This window comes from Dromiciops gliroides, chromosome 3, assembly GCF_019393635.1.
Source record: "Dromiciops gliroides isolate mDroGli1 chromosome 3, mDroGli1.pri, whole genome shotgun sequence".
NCBI classification, from domain to species: Eukaryota; Metazoa; Chordata; class Mammalia; order Microbiotheria; family Microbiotheriidae; genus Dromiciops; species Dromiciops gliroides.
In genome coordinates, this window is record NC_057863.1 from 552,056,783 (window position 1) to 552,080,040 (window position 23,258).

General features: G+C 41.8%; 1 protein-coding gene across 1 annotated transcript in view; it reads right to left on the bottom strand.

Annotated features, from left to right (window-relative positions):
* Positions 1-23,258, bottom strand: part of TENM4 (teneurin transmembrane protein 4) — a 1,214,428-nt gene that overhangs the window by 616,388 nt on the left and 574,782 nt on the right. Inside the window, 1 exon segment of the mRNA XM_043992715.1 lies at positions 17,065-17,334. Coding sequence (XP_043848650.1) covers positions 17,065-17,334 — 270 coding nt within the window.

Genomic DNA, 23,258 nt, shown 5'->3' on the forward strand with positions numbered 1-23,258 from the left:
ACTGATTTGCCCAGGGTCACATACATGTATACATGCATGCATGCATACATACATACATACATATATGTGTTGGATAATCTCATTTGATCTTCATAACAACCACATCAGGTAAATGCCTTACTGTTCTCATTTTAGAAATGGAGAAACTGAGGCTTATTAAGGTTAAATTGACTTGCTCAGGATCAAAAAGCTAGTAAGTACATGTCATAGGATTTGAACTCAAGTTTCATGAACTCCTAGTCCAACATTCTATCCATTGTGCTCTTACCTATCTCACAAAGTTTTTATTTTTTGAGTACTGGATGAGATCCTCATAGGATCATTGTATAGGGCTAACCAGGACCTCAGAGATCAATTTATTCCATCCCCTTTCACTTTCCAGGAAAGAAAATTATAGCCCAGAGAGGTATAACAACTTGTCCAAGGTTACACAGGGACTAAGTGTCAGAGGTGGGATTCGAACTCAGGCACTCAGACTTAAAATCTAGTACTCTTTCCACTCTTCCACCTTGCTTCTAGGATGCTGCTACTGGAGTGTAATCATTACTATTCTCCTTTAATATGTCCCAGAGTTTATGGAAGGGTCAAATAAAATGAAATGGTAGATGTGAAACTAGTCAATAAAAAAATACCATACAGACAGAAAGTATTTGTGTGTATACACGTGTGCACACACAGTGTGTCTATAACATGATAGCTGGGAAATTAGAAGGGTGATTTTTATTTTTAAGAATCTAGTCTGAGAGAAAAATTTACTTGATATTTTCCCCCAAATAAAATTCATTTTTCAATAGAGTCCACCTTAGCATTACATTGAATAAATTCATCAGAGGAATAGGGAAAGAGCAAATCCTTTTCAATTCAAATAAGTTTTCTCCATTCTTGAAAGAGGCAAGAAGGCGTCACTCATTACTCCTGAGGGGAAGTGTGTCTCTCACGGCCCTTGCCTTTTAATGGGATATCTAATTTCTTACTCCTCAATGCCACTCTCATTTGAATGGCCTGCCAATTGAAATTTCAAAATCCTCTTTTAAATCGGAGCCCATAGAGTCGGTGCCTCCTTTTGGCTGCCCCCAGTGCTGCCCCACTTTCATTCTGGAAATCTATTCAAATGGTGAACGATTTCTCCTACTTTATTCAAGTCTTTAAGTCTGTTTAAGGCTCCACGTGCAGACTTATTTCTTTTCCTGGGATGCATTCAGAAAACCAATTTGTTTTTGCAGCTATAGGATGAACAGATTGGCAGCAAACTCATTTCACAGAAGCACAAAATCTCTGTTGGAAGAGACCTCGGGGGTCATCTTGTCCACCTGAACAGGAATTCTCCCTACGACATCTCTGACAAGCACCCTCCCAGGGTTTGCTATGAGGATCAAATGAGATAACATGGGCAAAATGCTTTGCAAACCTTAAAGTGACAGCTATCATAGCCTCCATTTGATAACCTCCAGTGAGAGGCAGGGATATATAGTAGCAAAAACAGCATTTGATTAGAAGGGGAAGGGAAAAGCATTTATTGAGATCCTCCCATGTGCCAGGCACTGTGTTGAGTATTTCATAAATATTATCCTATTTAGTCCTCAAAATAACCCTATGAGGCATTTTGCAATTGAGGAAACTGAGGCAGATGGAGATTAAGTGACTTTCTCAAGGTTACACAGGTAGGAAATGTCCAAGGGTGGATTTGAACTCAGTTCTTCCTGGTTCTAGTCCCAGGACTCTACTCATTGTATCATCTAGCTGCCTCAAAGGGTACAAATTATACTACTTATTACCAGTGTGATCTTGTGAAAGTCATCATAACTCATGTTATCTATAAATGATAGTTATCTAGTATTTGTGATACTCTCCAGTGAGGAAGAAGCTACTGTCTCTCTAGGGAGTCTATTCTACTTTGGAAGGGACCACAAAGATCATCTTATTAAGAACTTTTTAATGTTAGAAAGTTTTTTCCATTACATCAAGAGAATGTACATAGATAAATAGACATATGGTGTTTTGATTAAAAGTTACAACATTGTTGGCAGACTTGGAGAGAACAGTTCCAGCCAAACATTAAGTTCAAAAGCCAGATTGCAAAGGGTTGAGACATAGCCGGGAAGTCAAGAAGTGTAGATGGCTTTTTGTAGAAGTTTACCTGGAGAAAGGAGAAGAGATTATAGGCTGGTAGAAGTTATAGGTGAGGGGGCAACTAGGTGGCACAGTGGATAGAGCACTGGTGCTGGATTCAGGAGGACCTGAGTTCAAATCTGATCTCAGACACTTGACACTTACTAGCTGTGTGACCCTGGGCAAGTCACTTAACCCCAATTGCCTCACCAAAAAAAAAAAAAAGTTATAGGTGAAAGCAGGATCAAGTGAAGCTTGACTGTGGTTGGTTAGTAGGAAGCAGGGAAGAAGTCCGTGGATAAGGAGATTCAAGAAAGTTGAAGGATGTGTCCAATTACACAAATAGAGAGGCTAGCCTTCACAAAGAAAGGAGCCACTTCTTCTTTGGAAACCATAACAAAGAAGGAAAAATAAAGGCATGACACCAAAGGACTTAGATGGCAGGATGAGCAAAAAGGGAGCTCTGGGCAGATGGTTTCAATAAAATAGGAGGTAAGGCCATCTGCTAAGAGAGAGAAAAGGGAGGGAGGGCCAAAGAGACTTGAGGAAGGAAGAGAAGGTTTGTTGTACAATGCAATTCAGAGTGGAGAGTGGACTTCAAGTTGGGAAGACCTCAGCCCTTTACTAGCAATGTCACCCAGGGTGAGTTACTAAACCTCGTTAGAACTCTCTTCACTCAATCAGGTGGTCGAATTTGATGACTTTCAATATCCCTTCCAGCTTAAAATCTAAGATTATACAACTACTAGCCTATAATGTGGGTAATATGATGGATGCTAGTTTAAAAAAAAACAAAACCCCACAATTCTCTGATTCTTAGCTGCTGCCTGAGAGCTTCCCCAAACCCTGCTGGATTATGAGGGTTCCTGATCTTTTTGATGTTCAGTCGTTCAGCTATACCGACTCTTTATGACCCCGTGGATCATACTGTCCATGGGGTTTTCTTGGCAAGAATATTGGAGTTTGCCATTTCTTTCTTCAGTGGATTAAGGCAAACAGAGGTTAAGTGCCCAGGATCATACAGCTAGTGTCTGAGGGCAGATTGGAGCTCAAGTCTTCCTGACTCTAGGCCCAGCATTCTATCCACTGAACTATCTAGCTGCCCTTGCCAATATCTAGCTTTTTCCTTAACCAACATCCCCCCTCTCCCTCAAAGCTTGCTGCTCTAGATTACTAACTACTACATGACTTTCAAGTGCCTCAACAAATCCTCAATAAACAAACCCATCTAACCCATTATCAACCTCTGTAGAAACTGAAAACCCAAGTAACCAGTGACGAAAAAATCAGGCAGCCCCTATAGCTCTACGATACATAAGAAAATATTCTCCAAGAGAGGCAAGGACCCTTTAGAGGGCCAGACAGTCAATTAATGAGGAAAACTAAGTTTTAAAATTTCCTATTGGGAAAACTGAGGCTCAGGGAGGGAAATCTACTTGATTGAGTTCAAACAGCAACCTAGTGACAGAGCTGGGTTTAGAAGTCAGATCTTTCAACCTCCAGCTTAGTGTCCTCACTAAACTACTCTGCAGCATGCAAGCCAGGCCAAAAGGATGCCCTACCTCTTTTATAAAAATTCCTTGTATTTTTATTATTTTTAATTGTAATTTCTTTTCCTCTCACACACTCATGCCTCATTTTGAAAACAAACAAACAAAAAAAACCTTGTAACCAATACACATGGTCAGGCAGAAGAAATTTCCTTATTGGCAGAGTTCAAATATATCCATGTCCCATTCTAATTCTTGAGTCCATGGCCTCCCTTGTCTAGGTTGGTATCATGCTGCCCTTTCCTTTTGGACCACTTTTCTCCATTGTGTTTCTACCTGAGACCATCACATTGGGGTTGGGCAAAACCCTTCTTTTCCCTGATTCACCTCAGGGCCCTGCCCCAAGCTGGTCCTCTTCCGCTCTGACATAATTTTCTGCATCTCCAACCAGGCAGCACCAAAACCTTCCTCCTGGAGCCCATGGAAATAATAGATCTTTCTGTATGGCTGTCACACAGCTCAGGTTGATTAGCGTGAAATTAAATTTACAATAATTAGCCGGAGGTTGGGTGGGAGTGCAAAATTAACTTGACACATTAATTTCCAGTTGTGTGTATATGCTGTTCCCCCTCCGACCACCTTTTTCTCCACTTACCAAGACAAGGCAAATAATGTGCAATCCCCTACATTCTTCTTGCCTCAGTTTCTCTTCTTTGGTTGTCTTGGGCACCAACAGGGTTGTACTACAACCACTTCCAGAATTCCCAAATCAAATAAACAGAACTGATTACATGGCTGCTCATACTAGGCCCTCTGCTAGACAAATGTAACAAAATCCCTGCCCTCAGGGAACTTATACTCCATTTTAATAGTAGAGGACTAAAAGAAGAGAGTAAAGAGGGAAACAAGTTGCTGAACTGGAATCAGGAAACTCAGGTTCAAATCCAGCCTCAGATACTTACTAGCTGTGTGGCCTTGGGCAAGTTACTTTCTTTTTCTGGGTCTCAGTTTCCTTATCTGTTAAATGGACATACTAATACTTTCCCTATCCAACTCAGAGGGTGGTTGTTAGAAAAAGCACTATTAGGAATGTGAATTGTTATTATTGGAAGCATAAGATTCTCTATCAAATAAGATGTGTTACTGAACAAATCACTTAACTCTTCTGGTCCCTAGTTTCATTATCTACAAATTGAGAGACTTGTTATTAGATAAACTTATGGATCCCTTTGAGCTTTAAAACTATTACTCGCTGTCATTAAGTATTATTGTTTGGGTGCTAGAAATACCATCCCTTCTACCATGTTGGGGATCAGGTATATGGGAGTAATACTAATGATAACTAACATTTATGTTGCCCATTGAGGTGTGCAAAATACTTTATGTTATGCCATATGATCTTCACAACCATGCTGGTAGGTGCTATTATTATTATCATCTCTATTTTACAAATGAGGAAACCGAGGCAGAAAAAGGTTAAATGACTTGCCCAGGGTCACAAAGCAAGTGAGCTCTGAGGTTGGCACTTAAGTTAGGAAGACTAGGCATGTGCATTCATAGGTAACTTACAACACAAAGCAGCATAAGCAAATAACGATGTTTTTATTATATTTATACATATATTTCACTTGATTCAATAAGATAGGGAAGGTAAATATGAGCTCCAATTTACAGATGAGAAAGCTGATGCTTAGAGACTTGACTGTGGCCATCTAACTTGATAGACAGGAAAGCCACTATCAAACCTAGGTCTTACAAAGCTAAATCTAATGTTCCTTCAACTGGAGCAACACCTCAGCACACAGTGAGTCTTTAATAAAGGTTTCTTGACTGTTGACTACTGTACTCAAAGAATATTAGGGAGGAAAGGGTAGCTATGGCTTCAGGAGGTCAGGGAAGGTCTGGGAGGAAATAAATTGAGGGAGGCCTTGGAAGAAGAGTAGGCTATCTATTGTCAATGGGAAAGGGTCAGTCTGTCAGTTGGTCAGTCAGTAAATCAGTCAGTCAATAAGCATTTATTAAGCTCCCACTGTGACAGGCACTGTGCTAAGTGTTTGGGATACAAAGAGAGGCAAAATACAGCCCAGGCTCTGAAGTCTACAACCATGAACAAACAAGATATATACGGGATAAATTAGAGAGATTCAACAGATGAAAGGTACCAGCATTAAAGATGATCAAGAAAGGGGGGTGAGGAGGAGGAAGCCATTTCATGCAGTGATCATGCCATGAGTTAGGCCTGTTGGAGACAAATTGAGTAAATCAATCTGAATACAGCTGAGACTGGGACTGAGGAAGAGTAGAAGATAAAGTAGAGAGGGACCACACTGTTGATGGACTATTCATTCTACAAATAAGGCTTATTTACTGATTCATTTGAGGATAGCTAGGTGGTACAGCAGATATAGTAGGGTCTGGCTAACTCTTCTTCATGAGTTCAGATTTGGCCACAGACACTAGCTGTGTGACCCTGGGCAAGTCACTTCACCCCGTTTGCCCCAGTTTCCTCATCTGTAAAACAAGCTGGAGAAGGAAATGGCAAACCCTTCCAAGTATCTCTGCCAAGAAAACCCCAAATGGGGTCACGAAGAGTCCAACACCACTGAAAAGACACTGACAAGGACACTGAATTCATTTAAATCACTCATTTTTCAATGAGACTTTAACATTTACAAACCAACTTCCTCGTGTGCCTTGGAGCAGTGGAGAGTACAAGTATTTTTACCCTCAACTGACATGACAAATAAGGAAACTGAGACCCAGACAAGGAAAGGAACTTGTCCAAGGTCACAAAGGATGAGCGAAAACCCCCACCTCTCTTTTTGTCAGCGTCACTCTGCAGTCTGCTAACAGACTAAGGTGGCCCTGAAAAGTCACTCTTCCAAAGCAGAACTGAATTTCCCAAAGGGGAAAATGAATTAAAACCAACAACAACAACAACAAAAACCCCTTTAATAAGAGTGTGCCATTCTATACACTGTCACTTCTGGAATTGCAAATCGTAGTTGCTTAAATTAAAAGCAAAACCTTGTTTTTCTGCACCTCTGCACACAGCAGGTCTTAACCTAGTTTTGAAAATGCAATCCATCTTAAATTAGCATAGCTTTGAATCCCTCCCACTCCTTTCTTCCTCCAGATTTAACAATGGGTTTCTAAGGTACCACAGGCTATGAAAGCCAAGGACAATAAGAGCAAAGACCCAGGAACTATCCAAAAAGCCCTGAGTCTGTACTCCAAAGATGTGGGTTCAAATTCCAGCTCTGATGTTTTCAAGCTGTGGGATTCTGGTCAAGTACCTTAACCTCTCTGAACCCAATTTCTTTAGTAAAAGAAGGGAACTGACTCTCCTCTGCTGTTTTTATTTCTTTTTCTCATAACTAAGGGCAAACTTAAGCTTAACATAAGGGAGAGTTTCTTACCAATCAGAGCTGTCCAGAAATGCTCTGGATTCCTGAAAGGGGTGGGGGGTAGGGGGAGGGGAAGAGGATCCCTCTTATCAGAGTTCTTTACACAAAGGGAGATCTTTAAGAATGTTCTAACAGGGATCTGTGCAGGACTACAAGAAGAATAAGGTTTTTCTGATTTTACACAGTACAATCTGTTATATTTCTAGAAGTTACAAATTGCTTTTCCTACGTTTGATTTCATTTTCATACATGTAAAACCCCGGTGAGGTAGATGGTGCAAAGATCACTATCTGTACCTTACAGAGGAGACTCTGGAGGCTCATTCAGAATCTTGTAGCTGGTTAGTGACCCAGCCAAGATGGCAATGCAGATTTCTGGACTCAGCATAGAGGCTTTTTTCACTCCACTGGATTGTTTCCTAGCCACCACTATGGGCAGCAATCACAAGAACTCACAATTAATTTTATAGTATTTTGAGGAAGAGGAGCAGTAACAACAACAAACAAAAAGCAACAACAATGACTGGCATTTATAAAACCCTTTAAGTTTGGGGGCAGCTAGGTGGCTAAAGCACTGGCCCTGGATTCAGGAGGACCTGAGTTCAAATTTGACCCCAGACACTTGACACTAGCTGTGCGACCCTGGGCAACTTACTTAACCCTCATTGCCCCGCAAAAAAATAAAAAATAAAAACAAAAACAAAAACAAAAAAACCTTTAAGTTTTACAAAACGCTTTACATGTTTTGCCAGCCAGCTAGGTGGCAAAGTGGATGGAACTCCAGTCTTAGAGTCAGGAGGACCTGAGTTTAAATGTGACCTCAAACATTCACTAGCTGTGTGACTCTGGGCAAGTCACTTAAGTTCTGTTTGCCTCAGTTCCCTCATCTGTAAAATGAGCCGAAGGAAATGGCAAACCACTTTAATACCTCTGCCAAGAAAACCCCAAACAGGGTCACAAAGAGTCAAACAGGACTGAAAGGACTCAACAACAAAATTATATATGTCATCCTATAACAACCTTAAGAGGGAGTTGCTATTATTATCCCATTTCTGCAGATAAATAGAACCTGAGAGAGATTAAGTGAATGGCCTGAGGCCACTCACACAGTTAATAAGGCTCATGCCTTCCCTACTCCAAGTTCAGCACCTCTCCATTTTGCCCTTAGCTTCCTTTGAGGTCTACAAAATACTTTCTTCACAACAGTCCTAAGAGGTGTGCAATGCAGAAATCATTCCCATTTTATAGATGCAGAAATTCAGGCTCAGATATTAACTTACTTGCTCATGATCAATCTGCAAGTAGGCTACAGAATTGGGGTTCAAACCCATGTTTCCTAATTCTGATTCTAGGGCTGTTTCCCAGTTGATAATGAGCTCAGTGACCTCACTGGACTTGGAAACAGGATCTGACTCTAGGCTGTGTGTCCCAATGCTTTTACTGGGATTCTATCATCTAATCTTAGGAGTTGTGCCTCTTAAATGTGAATTTGCTATAACTTCCTAACGGAACAGGAATATTTGCCAGATCATCCTTGCCCTTTCAGTAAGCACCCATTACCCCCATGTTTCTTTCCTTCCTTTTCCCTTCCTTCCTTCCTCCTTTTTCTTTCTTTCTTTCTTTCTTTCTTTTAAAATCAAGAACACATTTGTAATAGGTTGCAAACACCCAACACCTTCTCTCAGGTCAATGAATGTAAGGACAGACCTATCCTCAATTCTGCCACGCCAGAGTTTTAACATGATAGTGTTTCCCCTTCAGAGAAATACTAGGAAATGGCATTGGCTTTTTGGAGGGCACTTAGGGGGAAGAGAAGTCATTCAAAGACCTCTGTGCTTCCTGGCCAGTAAATAGCTGAAGCCATTAGAGGATCAGGGATGATCACCAAGGGAACTAACTGTATCCTCTCTTCTCATCCTTTTATTGCAGAATCAAGTCCAGCAAGTCAGCTTTAATCCCTTCGCAGAAAAGGGAGGGTGATTGTCTTTCCCCCACCCCCACTCCCAGGCTCCCTTGTGTCATGGAAATGTGTAGTGGAAAGGTCACTGGATTTGTAGTCCAAAGACCTGAATTTGAAACTAGGGTCTGTTGACATCAGAGGTTTGAATGTTTTTTGATAAGCAATGGATGTGTATGATTACATGAGTGAAAAGTCCAAGGGAGGATCATTGCTTCTGATCAAACTCAGAGACTCAACAAGCAATTATTATTCACTTACTGATTCAGGCACTGGATAAAAAAGGGAAGGGAAGACTAGGGAAGGGAAGAGAAGAGAAAAGAAGAGGGGGAAGGGAAGGAAAGGGACTGTACTAAGTGCTGGAGATAAAATAAAAGATAGAGTTCCTGCCTTCAAGGAGCTCACAATCTAATGGGGGTAAACAAGTAAACAATTATGGGCAAACAAAATATATACAAGATAAAATGGAGATAATCAACAGGGAGAAAGCATTCATATGAAAGGAGATAACAAAAGACTTCTGGGACTTGAAGGGAGCCAGAGAAACCAGGAGATAGAGGTGAACAGGAAGAACATCCCATGTGTAAGAGAGAGCCAGTGAAATGTCTGGAGTCAGGAGACTGACTGTCTTATTCAAAAGAAGAGCAAGAAAGCCAGTTTCACTGGATCAGTGTGTGTGTGAGTGTGTGTGTGTGTGTGTGTGTGTGTGTGTGTGTGTAGGTATAAGATGGAAGTAGATTGGACAGGGAGGAAGGATTTGAATGCCAAACAGGATGTAATATGTCATCCTGGAGGTGACAGGAAATGACTAGAGTTTATTGAATAATGGAGTGACATGGTCAAACCTGCAATTTAGGAAGATCAATCTGACCATTGAGTGGAAGATGGAGGGGAGTAGGAAGAGCCTTGAGGCAAGGAGATCTATTAGTAGGCTATTGTGAAAGACCAAGAATGAGGAAACAAAGGCCTGGAGTAGCATAGTGGCAAGGCCAGAGAAGAGAAAGGGGTATATGCAGGAAATACTACATGCTGAAGCTGCCCTTTCACTGTGGCTCAAACCATTTGCAGAAGATGAAGCTACTGACTTGGACCAGTTAAGATCCATATTCTGTTCAAAGTCTCTACTCAAAAGATATCTTCTTTCTAACTTTCTAGCTTGTCTTGTATTTCACCATAGAGCTTCAAGAGTTTACAATACCAAGTCAATAATATATTTATTTTGGATATTAAACACTGACATAAAAGTTGCTGACATTAACCTTCAGTAGAAAAATTGGCTTTAATGGATCCCATAAAATTGTTATTTATGGTGACTTTGTGGAATGTCCACATTGACCTCAGCTAAAGGCACAGAGCCTATCAATACTGTTGACAATTATTATTGAATAATGCAATTATATAGCTTGGCAGTAGAATCAAAGTCTGCGTTGATGTGAGTTGCCATTGTTCATTTTTCATAGGTCTCCCATAAATGAGTCCCAGTAGTTGTCTGGGAGACATGGAGAAGCAATATGGTATAGTGGACTTGGAGTCAGGAAGATTGGGGTCCAAATCTAGCCACAGACACTAGTTGTGTGACCCTGGGCAAGACTCTTATCTTTCTGAGCTTTGATTTCCTCATCCTTAAAAGGAGGAGGCTGGGCTGTATGGTCTCTAACATCCTCTTAAACTCTGACTACAGGGTTTAAGTTGAATGCACCAATCACCATATGAAGTGACAATGAGTAAAAAAAGGAAGGTGGGGGCAGCTAGGTGGCACAGTGGATAGAGCACTGGCCCTGGAGTCAGGAGTTCCTGAGTTCAAATCTCGCCTCAGACACTTGACACTTACTAGCTGTGTGACCCTGGGCAAGTCACTTAAACCCAATTGCCTCACTAAAAAAAAAGGAAGGTGAAGTTAGCCACACTTGCAAGGGTGGAATTCTTAAGAATTCCCACTAGTTAGAGACAAACTACGAACTACAGTTTTGTTTTGGTTTTGTTTGTTTTTGTCTTGTTTTGTTTTGTTTCTTTTTGTCTTTTTTGTTGTTGTTGTTGCTGTTGTTTTGCTTTGTCTTTGTTTTGGTTTTTTAGGGAAGTCTAATGAACGTGTGACCATGCTGAGAGGTTATATATGGATAACAGAGGCTATATACTTTAAATATAGGGAAATGTAAGGTCTCAGAATTGGGGTAAAAATTACTTTCATAAGTACAAAGCACAGGGAGTATTTCTGAGCGAATCCTAAAAAGATCAGTGAGTTTTGGATGAGTTAGCAGTGGGGCATGGTAGTCAACCTCCCCCTCCCCATCCCCCAACCCCACCCCAGGCTGTATCCAGGAAGGTATGGTACGTACAGGAGGAGCGTCATCACAAGTCTCTCTTTTCCCTGGTCAGACTCCATCTGAAATACTGGGTTATGTTCTGGCCGCCACATTTTAGGAAGAATAACCAAAAGGGGGAAGGCCCACTCATATGAGGATTGGTTGAAAGAATAGTGGTTGTTACCGTTGAGGTAGAAACAAAAATGAGTGATATTTCTCTTCAAATATTTCAAAGACTGGCATAGGAAAGAGAGATTCGGTCTCTTTTGTTTTGCTAAGGACCCCTGGACCTTGCCATCTTATCTGTTGTTTTGCCCTTAGGACTTCCAGGCCTTTCTATCCATCTGATAGCTGAATTTTCTCATAAGAGTTATCTCCTGCTTCTGAAGAACAGAGGGAGATAGTCCTTACATAAGACATATCAGCTAGGGCACATTTCTTGCCTTTCCACTTGTATTTCTCAGCTATAGAGTGCGCATCGCTTCTTCTATTTGTATTCTCAGCACTTAGTACATAGTAAATACATGTTTTTGCATTCATTTATTTATTCATTCATTTATGACTGAGGCCATTCTCTCTCACTCTCCCTGTCATGTAAGCGATTGACTAACAGAGAATAAAAGCCAGTAAAGAGGCAGTGGCTCTGACCTGGTGATCTGCTGAACAGAAGCAGTCTGCTCTCTCATGAAATGTGTTGTAAGGTGCTGTACATTTTGCAGGTGGGAGGCAGGATGCAGGATAGAAAACTAGAGGCTTTCCTTACTAATAGAAACCCGGGAATTTGTTTCCTGCTTATCCTTCTGTGTGGGTTGTTGTGGGTTCTTTTGGGTTCCCATGAGGCTGGGTGTGGTCTGAAATCTGACATGGAAGTGGTGTCCTTAAAATGAAGCATCTGTTGGTCTTTGTGGGATAATAGGGGATGAAACAGGGGCCAAACCTGAGCTGGTCTGATTATGAGATATGTGAGATAACAAGGAAACGTAGGCACTTGTGGGCTAGCTGAACACATCCCTCTGGAACCCCCTTTTCTGCTCCCAAGACCCCATGCCTGGGGAAGAAAGCCCCCTTTTCAAACTTTTAAGTCTCTGTAAGCACAAAGATGTATCCTCTAAATTTCCACTTGTCTTACCTTTTCCTAAGCAAACCAGGCCTAATCCAAGCAATGGGAATTAACTCTCCTAAATCCAGCCCATAAATGGATGCCCTAAGAAAACAACTGTAAGGGTAGTGAAATGGAAAGAACATTAGCTTTAGAGTCAGGGGAAGCGGGTCCAAATCCCGATTCAGCTACACATACCACCTGTGTAAACTTGGATAAATCCGTTAATCTCTCTCAGCCTCAGTTCCCTTATCTATAAAACTGGGGGTTTGAATGGCTTGATATTCAAAGTCCTTTCCAGCTCTAACTCCTATGAGAATGCTATGAATGTGGGCTAGAGGAAGGAAAAGAAACAGGTAACCCCTTCCATATTCTCCTGTGTATCTTCAGCCTTGCCTAACGTGTCATTATCACCCAACAGAAGCTTAATTCAGCTGAATGTGAACATACAATAACGTGGGAGGTGTGTGCCTCACCCTGTCACTGCTTTAAGTAAAAATGATCATTTGTCACTACAGCTCCATGGTAAGAAGCATTTCAAAGAACAAATAACACTGTTGTCTTCGTGTCACGCTAGCTGTCTGGTTCCTTTACCCCTTCTGGCTTCCTTGTCTCTACCATAAAGGACCTGGTAAGAGCGGTTATGTATTTAAGGGAAGGGAGAACAATGTTGACTTTGTATGGGCACAGCCCACCTCTTGCTGATTACATCCTTGAAGATTCATCATGGGAAACAACAGGACATGAAAGTCTCTTGATGGGACAAAGAACGTGATGGTGGAGTTGTGGGTTGCTACAGTGGGCTTTGGCTATTTAGTATCATGGATAATATTGGAAAGGAACTTTGTCAGGCATGTTAGGTGGGGGGTGTCTGTACTCAGAATCACAGAATCTCCGAGTTGGAGAGGACATCAGAAATCACCCAGCCTGAGTAGCAATCCCTTTGGTATCATCCCTGACAAGTCTTCAAATACTTACAGCAATAGGAAGCTTGTTTCTCCCCATGGCAGTCAATTCTACTATTTAACAGTGAGATGTGTCTGGACATTTTTCATTATATAAAGCTAACATCTACCCCTCTGTTCTTTTTCTTTCTTATTATTTTTCCAATTGTTTCAGTTGTGTTTGGCCCTTTATGATCACCTACTGCTCTGTACTACCTACCTATTATTTCTAGGTCAGCTCTTTGGGACCACAGGGAATAATTAATTGTTCTTCCTAAAGAGTGTGTGTGTGTGTGTGTGTGTGTGTGTGTGTGTGTGTGTTTATGTAGAAGGGAATAAGGAAGGCAGCTGGGTGGTGCAGCCCTGGAGTCAGGAGGACCTGAGTTCAAATCCGACCTCAGGCACTTGACACTATCCATATGACCTTGGGCAAGTCACTTAACCCCAATTTCCTAACCCCCCCCCAAAAAAAGAAGGGAATGGGGCATGGATGCATGATTCATTGTTGAGATTTTCTCATACAGAAACTACACTCAGACCAAGTTCTGTAATTTGTAAGTTCCAGAGGAATATAGATTTATAGCTTGAAAAGATCTCTCATTCAACTGCTTCATTTTATAGATGAAGAAATTGAGGCCCAAGGAGATTAAGATATTTTCTGAGATCACATAGGTCCTTAATGGCAATCGATTAAACAATCAATAAATATTTATTAAGCACCTACCATGGGCCAGGCACTGTGCTAGGTAGTAGAGCTGGATTCAAATCTAGGTTTTCCGATTTGAAATTCACACCTCTTTCCACCAGATTGTAAGAGTTTGCTGACATTGAATCACATAGCTACATGCCACAGTTCACTGTCAGAGGCAGAATATGAATACAGGTCTTCTGGACTGCCAAGTCAGCCCTCTCTCTGCTATATTATCCTGCCTTCCATGGGACAACCTTTCACATAACCCTTATGTCTTCTCTTCTCTCTGCTAAACATGGAACCCGAGTAACTCAAGTACCATCCTTCAATTGCATCCATCTGTGGCCAATCAATTAGGGAATCAATAAGCATTTATTACCAGGCACAAAGCTAGGAATTGGAGATACAAGCACCAAAGAGAAAAATGAAACAATCCCAACTGTCAATGAATTTCCATTCTAATGAGGGAGAGACTACAGGTACAAACTGAAAAAGGCACAGTGTGTATGATCTATAATATAAAGTGAATAAATGCAAATTTATTCAAAGTAGTTAAATAGAAGGTAATTTGGGGGAGAGGGCACTAGCTGTTGAGGGAATCAGGAAAAGCATCATGCAGAAGATGGCACCTGAGCTGGGAAGTGAGAGGCTCTAATACATGAAGGTAAGGAAGGGGGACAGCCAATAAAAAAGCATAGAGATGGGAAGACAGATGGAGTGGGGAGTGTGAGGAAAGGAGCAAAGGCCAAACTGGCTGGATAACAGAGTGGGGAAGAGTGAACAATGTCCAATGAGGCTGGGAAGACTTGTTGGGGTCAGGTTGTGTAGGGATTTAAAAGCTAAAAAAAAAAAGTCCAGAAGTAAAAGGAAGTGGATGAATGGCGGGGTGGGGGTGGGGGGGTGGGATATAGTCAGACCAGCACTTAATGAATACTTTGTGAACAGTATGTAGGATGGACAGGAGTGGGGAGAGCCTTTAGGCAAGGGAGACCAATGAGGAGGCTGATATCATAATCTAGTTCACAGGTGATGAAGAACTCAATTAAACGGGTAATTTTGTGAGTGGTAAAATATTGTTGGACGAGAGAGATGTAGAAATGACAGGAAAGGGCACAGGTGTGGGGGACGTTGCTCTATTCACAGCTAGATGCAGCAGTGGATAGAGCACTGGCCCTGGAGTCAGGAGGACCTGAGTTCAAATCTCACCTCAGACACTTACTAATTGTGTGACCCTGGGCAAGTCACTTAACCCCAATTGCCTTAAATATCTGGAGCCATCTCCAGTCATCCTGATATATATCTTGACACTGGACCCAGATGGCTCTGGAGGAGAGAGTGACTTTGGTGACCTTGCACAGTCCTCCATCACTTAAAAATCCAATTTAATGCAAGTCATGACATCACCGTGATGTCATAGTCCTCTTTGAGAATGAAGGACAAACAACAATATCTCCAAAAGCCAAGACAGGAAACTTGCTGTATGACATGAAGCTGACTATTCAGGGATTTGGTCCTTATTCCTCCCCTTCCCTCTCACAAGTCAGCACAAGTTTTTGGTCAAATGCTTGGAAGAATCTGACACTTTACTCATCATCAGCTATCTCGAAGCATCAGAAATACCAAAGCAGTTAAAAAAAAAAAAAAACAACCACCAATAACTCTTATTTTTTATGCAGCTCTTTAAGGCTTATGAAGCTTTTTCCTCTTCACAATCCTGGGAGGTATGAGGTGCAATTATTATAGTCTCCATTTGGCAAATGAAAAAACTGAGTCTCAGAAAGGGGAAGTGACTTGTTCAAAGTCATGTCTTTAATAAATTTCAGATCCTGGATTCCCTCATATTTCCTCACTTCCACGTTAGCCTTCCTTGGACTAGACAGTATTAAGTCGTCCCGTCTATTGAAATACATCCCTACAGGACAGAACGTCTCATCACAGACCAAGATGAGATGCTGCTGAAAATTCTACAAGGAGGAAAACATCCCCTCTCTTCCCATTCTCCTTCCCTGATATTCTTCTGCTCAAGTGTTCCTGAACCAACTTTTTACTCCTTTTCATCAAAGTAACCTTTGGTGACATGTTTGCTGAGGAAATGGGATGGTAAGGAACCAGGGTAGGGTGGCGTAAAGATTATCTGAAATATGATAAAATGAGATGATGAGGAGAGGGAAGGCATTTCATTTTAAGTTCTAGGGAACCAAAAGATGAAATGCTTTTTGGGGAGAGTCATCCTATAAAAAGTACAAAGACTAAGGTTGTATACACTCTACCAGGCAGGCAATCCAAGATGGTGGTTTTGACATCAAAGTACCAGACAGACTACTTGGGGGCTTCAGCTCCCATAGAAAACTGTTGGGCCTCACAGAAATCATTACTGATATTAATGTAGGCTATAACTTTCTACCAAATACAGCCTAGAGAGAAATTAAATGTACCTTTTAATGACCATAATGCCAATTGGTTCTTATCCACCCATTCTGCTAACTTTCCACATTAAGAATTTGACCTTGAAAGCAATCCCCACCCAAGTTTCATTCAGGTCTCTGAAGTTATCCATGATGCCTCATCTAGTGCCTCTCCTTGTAGTCCCAGTGAGGGAAATCTCCCATCAGACCCAACCTCCACCCATCCAACAATCCAAATTTCCAAGTAAATATATTTTGATAGGCTCATTTTGTGTTACAGTTTCTTCCCTATATCACCATGTATGTGTGGATAAAAGCACGTGTTATCTCTATCTCACTCTTTTTTTTTCGTTTTCAAAGAGATCTCATATTGGGGTATGACATATTCAGGGGAGTTCTACATTCAGAATAATACTATAATAAAGCAACTTCCTAAGCACCTCTCTATTCTGGTAGTTACAAGGGTCTGTCTCTGCTTTGGTAGCTCATTGACAAATGTTTTGCATGACCATGACTTCTGACAGCTAAGAGAGAAACAATTTTTCACCCTTCTCAGCAGAGCAGAAAATGATGGAGTGTTACATGGATACTGTAATGAAAGATTAAAAAGCAATAGAAAAATCTGAAGTTTAGGTCATTCATCACTCAGGGACTACTCACCAGTCTCTGTGTTCTCATGCTCAGTGTCAGTGAGGGTGAGGTTGGAGTTGGCCCGGCTCGACAGGCAGGAGCTCCTTCCGGACCGGGTGCTACGGCCCCACAGTCTGACTGGATGCTCAGGGGACAAGACCACCTCTGCCTCAGCATCTGCATCAGAGCCAGCCCCCATGGAGTAGCCACAATGGGGCAGGCCAATGTCCGTCCTGTACAGAGTCCCATGGGGTGGGGTCACCTCTCCCAGCCCCAGCTCTCGAAGAGTGAAGTTGGCACCTAGAAGAAAGTAAAATGATAGGTTTGAGTTGGTAGCCACGGAAGAGTCTCCAGCTTGCTCCCTATTCAACTCAGTGTAGTTCCACTGGATACCAATTCTTAAAGATTCAGTTTAATCCTCACAACAATCCTGCCGCATAGTCAGTGCATGTCCAATTAAGTCCATTTTATAGTGTGGGGGCAGCTCAAATCTGGCCTCAGACCCTTACCAGTGGTATGACCCTGGGCAAGTCACTTAACCTTGTTTGCCTCAGTTTCTTCATCTGTCAAATGAGCTGGAGAAGGAAATGGCAAACCACTCCAGTATCTTCAAGAAAACCCTGAATGAGGGGCAGCTAGGTGGTGCCGTGGATAAAACACTGGCCCTGGATTCAGGAGGACCTGAGTTCAAATCCACCCTCAGACACTTAACACTTACTAGTTGTGTGACCTTGGGCAAGTCACTTAACCCTCATCGCCCCGCAAAAAAACAACAACGAAAACAAACAAACAAAAAACCCCTGAACGGGGTCATGAAGAGTTAGACACCAATGAACAACAACAAAGATGTATAACCCCTAGCCAACCACTTGACCATGTTGGGATTTAGTTTCCTAATTTGCAAACTGGGGATAATAATACCTGTAATATTTTCTACACAGTGACTGTAACATTTACAGGATGAGATGAGGCATGTAAATAGCTTTACAAACCTCAAAACATCATAGACACATCAGTTATTATAATTATTCTCTAGGCAATGGGGAATAGCTGAAGTTTTTAGAATTGTAATGGTGATTGAGAGGAATCTGTGAAAAGCTTAGATAGGCAATAAATTAATCAACAAGCACTTACGACATGCAACACATTGTGCTAAATTCTGGGGATGCAAAGAAAGGTAAACACAGTCCTGGAGTGGTTTGCTATTTCCTTCTCCAATTCATTTTAAAAATGAGGAAACTGAGGGGAAAAAGCTGAAGTGACTTGCTCAGAGTCACATGGATAGTAAGCATCTGAAGTCGAATTTGAACTCAGATCTTCCTCACTCAAGGTCCAGCACTCTATCTACTGTACCACCTAGTTGCCCAGTTATAAACTAGTAGGTGTTAAAGTATGAGTCAAATTCAGGTCATCTTGACTGCAAGCCCAATCTCTAGCCATTACCTTTGTGTAAAAATCTTTCAGTTAGGTTTGATTAGATTTACTTCCCCACCATTTTCCTCATTCTTCCCTCTCTCTCCACTCCTGTGGCCACAGCCTAGTGTGGGTCTCAGGTCTCACCTGGGCTAATGCAAGAGCTTCCTACCTGGTCTCCCTGCTTCCATTCTGCATTCCCTGCACGACTCCCTCTAATCCAGCCTCCACAAAGCTGTATAAGTGATATTGCTAAAGCTTGGGTCTGGCTAAGTCACTTCCAGCCTCTGTAAACGCCAATGAGTCGATTGATTTTGAGATTAACTTCAAACTCTTCTAACATTTAACGTCCTTCCCAATCTGGCTCCAACTTGCCTCTCCAAGTTTATTTCACATCATTCTCCTTCACACATGTTATGTTCCAGGCAAATGACTACCGGGTGCCCCTCAAACATGTCATTTCATCTCTCCCCTCCACACTTTTGCATAGGCTGTCCTTTGTACTGGGAATACAAACTCCCCTTACCTTGGCTTCTTAGAATTTCTAGCTTCCTTCAAAGCTTAGCTCATGTGCCCGTGGGACACTGGCCCTGAAATTGGGAAGACCTGAGTTCAAATCTCACCTCAGACACTTACTAGCTGTGTGACCCTGGGCAAGTCACAATCCCAATTGCTTTAAAACATCCAGGGCCATCTCCAGTCATCCTAAGGTATATCTTCCCACTGGCCCCAGATGGAACTGGAGGAGAGAGTGAGGTTGGTGACTTTGCACAGCCCTCCCTCCTTTAAATCCAAATCATTGCAAGTCATGACATCACCCCCCTGTCATGGTCCTCTTGGAGAATGAAGGAAAACAACAACATAAAGCCTTTTCTGATCCTTCCAGGCTCAAGTGCTCCATGGTTATTTTGTACATAATTGTGTATTTACTCATGTATATGTATGTACATATGTGTATACACATGTGCATATATATAGCCACATATGTATGTATTGTGGGTATGTATTATACACACACACACACATATATATATATATGATGGATGGATGGATATATGATAGATTAATAGATAGATAGATAAATAGATGGATGGATAGAGAGATAGATGGATGGATGGATTGATGGATAGAGATACTCCTTTCCTTTTTTCCTCAGGGAAACAACATGTGTATATATGGGCATGGGTGTGGAGATACACACATATATCCTCATATATATCTATATATCTCTATATACACCCATGTAGGTAGGTACATATGTGTCTGTGTATGTGTATACACACACAAACACCCATACATGTTGTTTTACTGATAGAAGGAAACAAAGATTTATTAAGTACCTATTATATGCCAGGCACTGTGCTAAGTGTTTTATCAATATTGTCTCATTTGATCCTAACAACCCTGGAAGGTAGAGCTATTATTTTCTCCACTTTACAGTTAAGGAAAATGAGGCAAACAAAACTTAAGTGACTTGCCCAGGATAACATAGCTACTAATTTTGTATGGCCACATTTGAATTCAGGTCTTCCTGACTCCCGGTGCAGGGCGGTATCCACAGAGCCACCTGGTTAATGGAATGCCAACTCTATGAAGACAGAGAATGCTTCATTTGATGTTAATCTCCTTTGCCTAACAGTAGCCAGCATGTATTAGACATTTAGATGTTTGCTGAGTAATTGCCTAGACAGGCATTCAAGGATATCATGGAATCAGGTCTCAGAGCTAGAGACATCTGGTTGAACCTGTCTCTGGTTATGAACCCCCTCTATAACAGCCCTAATAAGTCATCTTAGAGCCTCTACACTTGAATAACTCCAGTGATGGGGAGCCCACTACCTCCTGAGGCATCCAATCAACTTTGAGACAGCTGTAATTCTTGGATAGTTTTCCATTATATTAAGCTGAAATCTGTTTTCCTGTAATTTCCTTCTATGGTTTCTAGTTCTGTCCTTTGGGGTTCTCCACAATTTGGTTCCAATTGGATTTTCAAATGTCTTATTATGAAAATAACATGAATACCCTTCATGTATTCTCTCTTCCATCCAACCAGAACACTTATTTTCCTTCAATCTTCTCTTGCCCTCTTTTATCTCTCCTGTCTTTGTTCACACCAACTCTCTGTTGGGAATTGCCTCCCTCTTTCCCCATCTCAACCTGTAGATATTTTCTCTTCTTTCCCTTCCTCTCCTCCATCACTTCCCAGGTCAAAGTCATCTTCCTTTCCTTAATTTCTTATTTCATTTTATGTCCCTTCCTCCCTTCTCCCTCCCCTAGAATCACAGGACTTGGAGTGCAAAGGGACCCTGAGACATCATCTAGTTCCTCTCACTTTATAGATCAGGTAACAAGTCCAGAATGTCAAATATTTTGTCGAGGATCTCAAAGACATTAGGAGACAGATCCAGTATTCAAACCTAGGTGCTCTGACTCCAAATCCAATTTTATCATGCTACTTCTGTATCAGGGCAGCTAAATGGTGCAATGGATAGAGGGCAGGACCTGGAGGCAGGAAGACTCTTCTTCTTGAGTTCAAATCTGGCCTCAGACACTTACTATCTGATGTGTGACCCTGAGCAAGCCATTTCACTCTGGTTGCCTTAGTTTCCTCATCTGTAAAATGAGCTGGAGAAGGAAATGGAAAACCACTCCAATACCTTTGCCAAGAAGATTAACAGCATTTGCTGTCCATGAGACCAACCCCCCCCACAAACATAACAATAATTGCTCTTGCTCATATAGCACCTGAAAGTTTCTGATCCACTTTGCCCCCTGACAAGAGTGCCAAAAGGAGGCTTTGATCATCAACATCCCCTTCTTAGAGATGAGAAAACAGAGGTTCAGAAAGGTGAGCTTCATTTTCCTTATCTGCGTAATAAGGACAATAATGCCCTGTACCAATCACCTCAAGAACTGTCAGGGTGGTAGCATTCTGTGAACCTTAAAGCATCCTTGCCACGCAAGTGACTATGATCAGAACAGGATGGGCTGGTGGGAACCGGGAGGGATCCAAATGATAGTACTCTTCAGGCCAGGCAAAGGGGTTGGTTATGGGCCCAGGCCAAGAGATTAACAGGCTCCGTTCTCCTGTGGCTTGGTTATTTCTTTTGAGAGTGTGTATGAATTTCACGCTGGTTTCCTAGGCACTCAAAGCTACACAGACGCTGGCAAGGCATGAATGGCTTTGTCAGCCCTGGAGTCATCAGCTGGCATTGAGTGCCACCATCTTCAGGCTACCGTATGCTGCCGACTGATGCAGGGGAGGTCCAGCCAGGAAAGGCCTCTGCCCATGTGGAGAGGCAGGCTTGCTCATATGGGTTACAGCCTGGCACTCTCCAGTTCCCTAAATGATGAAGTTTCATAGGACTTAATGCTAGAAGAGACCCTAGATAGCATCCCATCCAAATCTCTCATTTTACAGAGGAGGACACTAAGGCTCAGAGATGGCAGTTGAATTACCCAAAGTCACACAGGAACTGTGTGGCAAAGTCTAGATTCAATCCCAGGTCCTCTGACTCTGAATCCAGAGCCCCTGGCTACCTTTTCCTCACAACCTGGCATTGAGACTACATGCATTATGCCCTTCAAGAAAGGTGGTATATAGGGACAGCTAGGTGGCACAGTGGATAAATCCCTGGCCTCGGAGTCAGGAGGACCTGAGTTCAAATCTAGCCTCAGACACTTGACACTTACTAGCTGTGTGACCCTGGGCAAGTCACTTAACACTCATTGCTCTGCAAAAAAAGAAAGGAAGGAAGAAAGAAAGAAAGAAAAGAAAAAAGAGAAATGAATAACAACCGAATCTCTAAAATGCTCTAGAAATGGGAGCTGTTTTTCACATAATAATCCAAAATCACATAATAATAATAAAAATAATAACAACAATAAGAAGAACTTTAGGTACAACAGTGTAATGTTCTGCCTAAGGAGGTAATGAGCTCTCCCATAGCTAAAGCTCTTCAAATGGAACTTGAATGAACATTTATCAGGGATGTTGTTGAATGAATTCTTGCTCAGGGAGTGGTGAGTAGAACTAGCTGGAGTCTGATATCTCTTCCAACTTTGAGATGCTGTGATAATAATGTCTTATATTTCTGTTGTCCTTCCGGTTTACAAAATGTTTTACATATATTATCTCACATCACTTCAAGGATAAATGTTTTCCAAATAACCTGGTAGGGGAACATCATCCCATAATTCTCCCCCTTTATTTTACAGATAAAGAAACCGAGGCCCAGGGAGATTAACTAACTTGTGTCCAAGGTCAATACTGTTAGAAGGTAGGTGAGGGGGAAGCCAAATACAACCTTGAGATGTAGAAAGGATAATTATTCCTATTTTATAGATGAATAAACTATGCTTTTTCAAGGTTAGGAGGTTGACTCCAAGTGACATGAATAAGTAGAGGAGCCAGGATTTGAACTTGGATCTCTCTCTCTCTCTCTCTCTCTCTCTCTCTCTCTCTCTCTCTCTCTCTCTCTCTCTCTTTTGTGGGGCAGTGAGAGTTAAGTGACCTGCCCAGGGTCACACAGCTAGTAAGTGTCAAGTGTCTGAGGCTGGATTTGAACTCAGTTCCTCCTGAACCCAGGGCCGGTGCTTTATCCACTGCACCACCTAGCTGTCCCCAGCCAGAACTTAGATCTTTTTATTCTAAATCTGGTACCCTGTAGGTGGTCTGCCCATAGCTTATTGGAATGGTCTGAAATCGCCCCACTACTTTTTAATTTAAGAGGCTGGGGGAATATAAATTCTCTTCTTTCCTTACTTTTTCTAGCACACATATCCCATTGACTCATAGACTCCTAGTGTTG